The 9,305-nt window shown below is 43.3% G+C and overlaps 1 protein-coding gene across 2 annotated transcripts; it reads left to right on the forward strand.

Annotated features, from left to right (window-relative positions):
* The first annotated feature begins 235 nt into the window (after positions 1–235).
* Positions 236–3,768, forward strand: LOC109746153 (syntaxin-132). 2 transcript variants are annotated; one of them, XM_020305292.4, is made up of 13 exons: positions 236–547; positions 1,180–1,296; positions 1,415–1,471; positions 1,798–1,846; positions 1,933–2,021; positions 2,172–2,245; positions 2,342–2,384; positions 2,642–2,702; positions 2,800–2,825; positions 2,920–2,997; positions 3,074–3,154; positions 3,243–3,308; positions 3,415–3,768. In XM_020305292.4, exons 1-13 carry the CDS (start codon positions 530–532, stop codon positions 3,574–3,576), a joined length of 921 nt encoding a protein of 306 aa, XP_020160881.1. In that variant the 5' UTR covers positions 236–529; the 3' UTR covers positions 3,577–3,768. The 2 variants fall into 2 exon arrangements, with proteins under 2 accessions (XP_020160881.1, XP_020160874.1); XM_020305285.4 differs by having other exon boundaries at positions 2,172–2,384.
* Positions 3,769–9,305: the final 5,537 nt, after the last annotated feature.

The following is a 9,305-nucleotide window of genomic DNA, read 5'->3' on the forward strand; positions in this document are numbered from 1 at the left end:
CACCCGGGCTCGAGTCCTGAGTGGCTCATGGTGGTAGTCCTGAATGGTCTCTTTTTTAATAGTATAATGTATTATTTCTAAGATAGAACATGTTGATTTAAAAAAAACTATCATATGTTCAGATTATCTTACGCACAAAAAAATGGGGTTTTCTGTTAGACCCATCTCTGTCAACAGAAGAAAAGAAAATAAAAAGAAGAAGAAACCCTTGCACAACATCCATTGGTCACCCAAAAATGGTGTCTGGTGTTGTGCTGAGCCACAGCGGATGCCAAGTCTTACAGGCCTCGCTTCTCCTTCCTTTCGCAGGCAATAAACCCCAGACGAGTTCTCTCATTTGATTGTTTCCTCTCCAGACGCGAACCTTCCTTCTTTTCAACCCAAAATCACCGATAATAAAAGCCGCGTTCCCCGATCTATTCCGGTCTCCAAGAACCCGCCCACCTCTCCTGTCTCTCTTTCCCCGCGAAATTTGTCTGCGATTTCGTGGAGCAGTTCCGCGCCTTCTCGCCGGTCGCCGCTCTCCAGGATGCGCAACCTCCTCTCGGTACGATCTCTTTCCCTGCTGTTTATCTTCGTGTTAATCGTTGATTCTTGCGGTGGTTTTAGGGGCGTAAATGTGAAATTAAGAGGTCCTGCCATGGGGTTCTTGTTTTCCTTTAGCCAACTTTGAGTTCTTGCGAGGATTTACCGAATTGTTGTGTCAAGACTTGGATTATGCTTAGGATTAGTTCGTGGCTGGATCGGCCTTGATAAACTGCGTCCCTACTACAACTAGATGTACTGCTGAGTTGATGTTTGTTAAACTTTTTAGATGTTTATTTTTGGAAAGTTCAGTCTTTAGATCTTTCGTGGAATTGAGCATCTTGTTGACACTGGGAATTTCAAGGCGAAGAGGAATCATTTGCACTGCTAAATTTTGTTGACCATTTGTCATGGACACGTTGATATATTCTTCAAGACAACATAAGTTTCCAAAAATCTCTTATTTTCTGCGTGGAGGGTAACACAAAAAATAACCTTCAGTTTCTTTCCCCATGCCTTGATTCCAGATAGTTCGTTCTTCAGTGAGTTTTTTTTAACTGTTCTTCAGTGAGTTTTGGTAAAAGGTACTATCTCTGCGTTTATAAATTGTAACACTGAAAAGTAATTCCATAATTACATTTGCCAATTTAACAGAATTCGTTTGAGCTCAACAAGGAGGAACGGCCCCCGGGGAATGTCGATATTGAGCTAGGTTTGCAAGGCGACCTGTCGGGTTCCGCACAGCCAGGTTTCGATGGCTTCTATGAACAGGTGCCTCCTTTTCCTTTTCTGTATTTTCGAGTCTCTTTGTGTGTGGGCATAGCCGGTAGAATTCATGTGGCATGGTTTTCTTCTTGTGAGTTGAGCTCTGTGTTATTATGACATTCAGGTCAGGGAGATTGATAAGTTGCTTGAGACGTTGACAAAACTACTGAAGGATCTTCAGGTGAGTAAGAGTACCAAATTGGAGTTGTTCAATTTATCTAAGTTCAAATATAGGGTCTCTTATAGGAGTTTGGACCACTAAACCTCAGTAGTACTTCAGAGTTTGTGGCTTTCTATATTGTCAGGTGTCACATATGGCCATATGCCTATATGTTGTCAATCGAGTGCTGTTTCCTTTTCATTCAGAGTATACCGGCTTCTGTCATAACAAGAATGCAAATAAGTTGATCTTAAATAACGTTATTTGTCCCCCAAACCAGTTTAATTGAACGGTTATTTTAACAATCATGACATCCATCTCTATAACAGTCTTGGATCTTTATGTAGAACTCAAACGAGGAATCAAAAATTGTCACTAAGGCATCAGCTATGAAAGGTACTAATTTTGATTGTTTTCTCCAAACATGAGAGGGCAAACATGATTTCCCTTTCTCCAATTTGTTCCTTTTTTATGAATTGCAGATATCAAAAGGCGCATGGAGAAGGATGTTAATGAAGTGACAAAGGTTGCACGGCTCACAAAATCAAAACTTCAGCAATTGAATAAAGAGGTGAGCTATTTTGCGCTATGCCTAGGACTTTTACCAACTAATGCATGAGAAGTACGCATAGTAATCCAATAGTATTCTGCTATGCTTATAGATTTGATGTATGCAATTCTCCACTATAATTAATCACACGCTCCTCTGATTTCTTTCAAGAATCTTGCAAACAGAGAAAAGCCGGTCTTTCACAAGGGATCAAGTGTGGACCGATCTCGGACCTCAGTGACAATGTATACTCCTTCTGTCATCCTCTTGCTTGTTTTTCTTTTCACTTCTATTCTAGTTTTTGCATTATTGATTCCACTTCATAATAATCATATGTGCAGTACATTGACTATGAGGTTGAGAGAACGCATATCAGAGTTTCAGGTACGCATTTCATCAACTCTTGCACAGAGTCTACCTGCTAAATATGTTATTTTCTTGCTTATAGACTGTAACTGCTGCTACTAAATAGCCCATATTGTATCAAAAAGGCGAAAGCTAAACACAAACCGCCTTTAGTTGGCCTGTCTAACATTTAGTAGTCCGATAAAGCTTGAAAAGCGCTTCAAAATGTCAGTTTATACTACTATGTGACCATACATGCTACTGGTAAATGAGCATGTTATGAAATATGTTTTCAGACACTAAGAGAAGCAATCCAGACGGAGTACAGGGAAGTTGTAGAGCGGCGTGTTTTCACCGGTCTGTTGCCCTTAACTCTCACCATGATGCCAGCCCTTTTGCATTTCAGTTGAGCTGACTTATTTTATCTTTCACTCTGCAAATTTCCAATGAGCAGTAACGGGCGAGCGTGCTGATGAAGAGGTATAAATATCCATCTACTCTCATTTACTTCAAGCCACAATCACTAAGCGAATCCGCATACTGTATGTTGCTAACATCGTGTCAATTTTTTCAGACTATTGACAAGCTGATAGAAACAGGCGACAGTGAGCAAATTTTTCAAAGAGCTATTCAGGAACAAGGGCGTGGAAGGGTGATAACTCTTTGCCTTGTTTAGTTCTAGTACCAACAGCAATGCATGTTTTGACCTGAATCTCCTGCATTCACAGGTGCTCGACACACTCCAAGAGATCCAGGAGCGGCATGACACGGTGAAAGAGATCGAGACTAAGCTCCTTGAGCTGCAGCAGGTAAATGACTAAATGCATGAGCACTCTTCCAGAATTGGAAATTTAAAGCCTGGGCATCATCAGTTCACCTGGTATCCGCCAAATGCAGATTTTCCTCGACTTGTCGGTACTGGTTGAGGCGCAAGGCGAGATCCTGAACAACATCGAAGTGCAGGTAGGGAAGATTGGTCCATTTCATATAATTCTTTTCCAGCATTGTAGTACTTTTCTGCAAGCTTCAGTTTGTTCCTGACTTTTTCTGATCATGTCTGCTGCCTCAGGTTACAGGTGCAGTGGAGCATGTTCAGACTGGAACAAACCTCCTTCAGAAGGCGAGGGTCCTGCAAAAAAACACGCGGAAATGGACCTGCATAGCGATCATCATCCTGCTGATCATCGTACTCGTCATCGTCCTCTCGTTGAAACCGTGGGCAAAGAAGTAGGGAAAAAGGAGCATCATGCTATGCTAGGACAATATACGATATTTCATATGATGTTTATTGTATAGCTTTTGCTGTGTATACGTCAATGCCATATGGTGCCGGAGCCGTCATGTATATTTCTCTGATTAGTTTTTGGTGGGGTGTGAACTTTGTTCGATTTTGTGGTTCGAATAACAAAATTCAGCTTGATTATGTGATTGTCTTTCTGCATTTGTCTGCACTGCCTTTTGTGGCCACAATGAGTGTCCATTATTTCTGTCGTGACCATGATCATACGAGATATCACGCTGACTGTAGAAGAAGAGAAACGGAATGTCATTCTAAGCCGCCAAACGATGACCTTGCGATAGAGTAGTTGTGATATAATGCAATTTTTGTTCTTTTATACACAATTTATTAAGGGGCCTGCTACGCGTCCGCCGGCTGATATTTTTGAAAGATTAGCCGGCTCGCGAGCCATCAGATTGCCGCATCAGGCGAGCCAAGCGTGCCTCCAGAACTTCAACACAGGTCTTGTTGCGGAATTATTTCTGTAACATAGGTCTTGTCGTAGAATTTTTTTGCAGCGACTGTTTTGTCGCGAAAAAAATATAACTAGGGTTTTGTTGCATTTTTTTCTGCAACTGAGGTCTTGGTGCAGAAAATTTCTGCAATGGAGGTTTTGTTGCAAAAACTAGATCCATCATAGACCATTGCAACACCGCATATGTTTCTGAAACATAGTCTCTGTTTCGGAAGCGCGTTCAACAAAGAACGGCAAATGCAAGCCATCAATTGGACGTGTGTCATGCAGCGGAGGTGGCGGACGCGGCCACTACGATCCGCCGGATGACGATAAGCTTTTCCCATTTATTAAAGAGATCCAACAATTCTGATTTCCTCCACATAGAGATATCCGAGCGCTCTCTTTTTTTTTTGCACGGTTAAATAGAGATTACTCCATATAGAATTATGTGCACCAGACGCGCTACAACCCTCAACTCAGCATGGCTCGACCAGATCACATTTTTTTTTTGCGGGGGGCATATAGTTATGTGCATCAAACACGCTACAACCCTCACACAGCCTGGCTCGACCAGATCAACGCAGAAGCAGGCAATGGACGACGGTTGGCGTGAAAAGTTTGAGCGACGATGCCTTGTGACATTGTAAGCTTTGGCTGTGGCCCTGGTGGGCTTGTAATTTTAGGTGTGACTTTATCTAGCTCTTGTACCAACTCTTTTCTACTCCTTCTCTAAAGAAATATAAAAGTGTTTAGATCACTACAGAGGGAGTATCAATCAATGCATGGGAACCGTAAGGCTTTTGCGCTTTCTCGGAAAAACGAGTGAAGCTGACAAACATTTTCCATCTGCTTAAAGCCTTAAAAGATAAATACACTCATGGTCACTATAGTTGCGATCGAAGCACGATACGGTCACTGAACTTAGAAATACGCTCGATACGGTCACTCAATACAATGTGACGTGAAAATACGGTCACTGTAGCACGTACACGGTGGGTAGGCGGTGGGTTTGACCAACTGTTGACCGCCACGTAGTTCGTTTGGATTTGGCCAAATTTGCATGGAGGATTTTTTTGTAAAAGAGCCAAATTCCCCATCCTCAAATCCCTAACCCACAGCTCGTCCCCGTCAAATCCCTCCCGTCGTTCTGCCTCCCTCCCGTCGCTGTGCTGCGCCGCCGTCCCGTCGCTCTGCTCCGCCACACCTCGCCGCCGCCGTCGAGGAGGGCAGTTCCTTGCCCTCTGGTGGTCATGTCTGCCGCCAGCTCCTCCTCCTCTGTTGTTCGCCGTCGTGCACTGGCGCTGCCGCTGGCCCGCTGCCCGACCTGCAAGGAGAAGGTGCGCATGTACATCTCCACCACAGAGAAGCACGGCGGATGGGTGTTTTACAAGTGCCAGAAGCATGGGGTAAGTTATACTGGTCGATTTACATTGTTGATGTGATTTGGCTTAGTTCTGGATCCAAAGATTGAAGATTTATTCACCCAATTCGTCTCTGGTTTGGATAGGTCACTTGTGATTTCTGGAGGTGGGAGTTGGAGTATGTTGAGCACCTAGTTGAGAAGCAGTATCTCACTGGCGATGGGGCAGTGGATGCTATTGGTGCGGCGGAGGAACGCAGGGAGGAACTTCTGAAAGCATAAGAACTGTTCTATATGAATGGATCTGTCAGCAATGTGAAGAAGGTTTTGAAGAAGAATGACAGTGCCAATCTGATGACCAGGCAGCAAGCTGCTACACTGATGATGCTTGGGAGAGAGCCGGTGATGCTCATGAAGATGCTGGTTGGTGTTGTGGTGGTGCTGGGTCTTGCAGGAATGGTGGTGATCATGCTGAAGAAGTGAAGATGATGATGTTCTGGTGTTGCTAGGTTCTGGTGTTGCTGGGTCTATGCTGTTAGTTAATTTGTGTCTTGTAATGGTGGTGTTGAACCCTGGTGCTAGTTATTTTGTGTCCTGTCTTGTAATGGTTGTGGTGAATCCTGGTGAACCCTGATGCAATGTTGGTGCTTCAACTCTTTTGTTTCAGCATGATGCAATGGAAAGTTAAGTGGTGGTGAACCCTAATGCAATACTTTGTGATGTTCTATTCATGATCATTGCATGATATTGTCAATTGATCAGTCCAGTTTCTTTGTGCCAATTTAAGTTAAGTGATAATGTACATGATTGTTGATGTGAAGTGCCAATTGGTGATCATCAACACTTTCTTTGTCCAATAAGCAGTAGCATGTGTTTGAATGTGAAGTGCCAATTGGTGATCAGCATAATACAAGAATGGTTAAATTGTAGTAAATTTGGCATGAGAAGAACAGCAAACATGATCATCCACCAAAATGGGTACACATCATCAGTCAAGAAGAGCAGTTAACATCATCATCCACCTGTTGGGTAACGTAGTAATTTCAAAAAAATTCCTACGCACACGCAAGATCATGGTGATGCATAGCAACTAGAGGGGAGAGTGTTGTCCATGTACCCTCGTAGACCGACAGCGGAAGCGTTATCACAACGCGGTTGATGTAGTCGTACGTCTTCACGATCCGACCGATCAAGTACCGAACGTACGGCACCTCCGAGTTCTACACACGTTCAGCTCGATGACGTCCCTCGAACTCCGATCCAGCCGAGTGTTGAGGGAGAGTTTCGTCAGCACGACGGCGTGGTGACGATGATGATGTTCCATCGACGCAGGGCTTCGCCTAAGCTCCACAACGGTATTATCAAGGTGTAATATGGTGGAGGGGGGCACCGCACACGGCTAAGAGATCTCAAGGATCAATTGTTGTGTCTATGGGGTGCCCCCCTGCCCCCGTATATAAAGGAGCAAGGGGAAGGCAGCCGGCCAAGGGGAGAGGCGCGCCAAAGGGGGGAGTCCTACTCCCACCGGGAGTAGGACTCCTCCTTTCCTTGTGGGAGTAGGAGAAGGGAAGGGGGAAAGAGAAAGAAGGAAGGGTGCGCCCCCCTTCCGTAGTCCAATTCGGACCAGACCATGGGGAGGGGTGCGGCCACCTTTTGAGGCCTTTCTCTCCTTTCCCGTATGGCCCATTAAGGCCCAATACGAATTCCCGTAACTCTCCGGTACTCCGAAAAATACCCGAATCACTCGGAACCTTTCCGAAGTCCAAATATAGTCGTCCAATATATCGATTTTTACGTCTCGACCATTTCAAGACTCCTCGTCATATCCCCGATCTCATCCGGGACTCCGAACTCCTTCGGTACATCAAAACTCAATAAAACTGTCATCGTAACGTTAAGCGTGCGGACCCTACGGGTTCGAGAACTATGTAGACATGACCGAGACACGTCTCCGGTCAATAACCAATAGCGGGACCTGGATGCCCATATTGGCTCCCACATATTCTACGAAGATCTTTATCGGTCAGACCGCATAACAACATACGTTGTTCCCTTTGTCACCGGTATGTTACTTGCCCGAGATTTGATCGTCGGTATCTCGATACCTAGTTCAATCTCGTTACCGGCAAGTCTCTTTACTCGTTCCGTAACACATCATCCCGCAACTAACTCATTAGTCACAATGCTTGCAAGGCTTATAGTGATGTGCATTACCGAGTGGGCCCAGAGATACCTCTCCGACAATCGGAGTGACAAATCCTAATCTCGAAATACGCCAACCCAACAAGTACCTTTGGAGACACCTGTAGAGCACCTTTATAATCACCCATTTACGTTGTGACGTTTGGTAGCACACAAAGTGTTCCTCCGGTAAACGGGAGTTGCATAATCTCATAGTCATAGGAACATGTATAAGTCATGAAGAAAGCAATAGCAACATACTAAACGATCGGGTGCTAAGCTAACGGAATGGGTCAAGTCAATCACGTCATTCTCCTAATGAGGTGATCCCGTTAATCAAATGACAACTCATGTCTATGGCTAGGAAACATAACCATCTTTGATTAACGAGCTAGTCAAGTAGAGGCATACTAGTGACACTCTGTTTGTCTATGTATTCACACATGTATTATGTTTCCGGTTAATACAATTCTAGCATGAATAATAAACATTTATCATGATATAAGGAAATATATAATACTTTATTATTGCCTCTAGGGCATATTTCCTTCAGTCTCCCACTTGCACTAGAGTCAATAATCTAGTTCACATCGCCATGTGATTTAACATCAATAATTCACATCACCATGTGATTAACACCCATAGTTCACATCTCTATGTGACCAACACTCAAAGGGTTTACTAGAGTCAATAATCTAGTTCACATCGGTATGTGATTAACACCCAAAGAGTACTAAGGTGTGATCATGTTTTTGATTGTGAGATAATTTTAGTCAACGGGTCTGTCATATTCAGATCCGTAAGTATTTTGCAAATTTCTATGTCTACAATGCTCTGCACGGAGCTACTCTAGCTAATTGCTCCCACTTTCAATATGTATCTAGACCGAGACTTAGAGTCATCTAGATTTAGTGTCAAAACTTGCATCGACGTAACCCTTTACGACAAACCTTTTGTCACTTCCATAATCGAGAAATATATCCTTATTCTACTAAGGATAATTTTGACCGCTGTCCAGTGATCTACTCCTAGATCACTATTGTACTCCCTTGCCAAAATTAGTGTAGGGTATACAATAGATCTGGTACACAGCATGGCATACTTTATAGAACCTATGGCCAAGGCATAGGGAATGACTTTCATTCTCTTTCTATCTTCTGCCGTGGTCGGGCTTTGAGTCTTACTCAATTTCACACCATGTAACACAGGCAAGAAACTCTTTTCTTTGACTGTTCTATTTTGAACTACTTCAAAATCTTGTTAAGGTATGTACTCATTGAAAAAACTTATCAAGCGTCTTGATCTATCTCTATAGATCTTGATGCTCAATATGTAAGCAGCTTCACCGAGGTCTTTCTTTAAAAAAACTCCTTTCAAACACTCCTTTATGCTTTGAAGAATAATTCTACATTATTTTCGATCAACAATATGTTATTCACATATACTTATCAGAAATGTTGTAGTGCTCCCACTCACTTTCTTGGAAATACAGGCTTCACCGCAAGTCTGTATAAAACTATATCCTTTGATCAACTTATCAAAGTGTATATTCCAACTCCGAGATGCTTGCACTAGTCCATAGATGGATCGCTGGAGCTTGCATATTTTGTTAGCACCTTTAGGATTGACAAAACCTTCTGGTTGCATCATATACAACTCTTCTTTAATAAATCCATTAAGGAA

This window comes from Aegilops tauschii, chromosome 5 (assembly GCF_002575655.3).
Source record: "Aegilops tauschii subsp. strangulata cultivar AL8/78 chromosome 5, Aet v6.0, whole genome shotgun sequence".
Lineage (NCBI taxonomy): Eukaryota > Viridiplantae > Streptophyta > Magnoliopsida > Poales > Poaceae > Aegilops > Aegilops tauschii.

Bases quoted from the DNA above. Each gene is read 5' to 3' on its own strand.
- LOC109746153 (XM_020305285.4), top strand. The intron at 2,703-2,799 runs GTCTGTTGCCCT...TCCAATGAGCAG, and splicing joins AGAGCGGCGTGTTTTCACCG to TAACGGGCGAGCGTGCTGAT. The intron at 3,309-3,414 runs GTAGGGAAGATT...CTGCTGCCTCAG, and splicing joins TGAACAACATCGAAGTGCAG to GTTACAGGTGCAGTGGAGCA.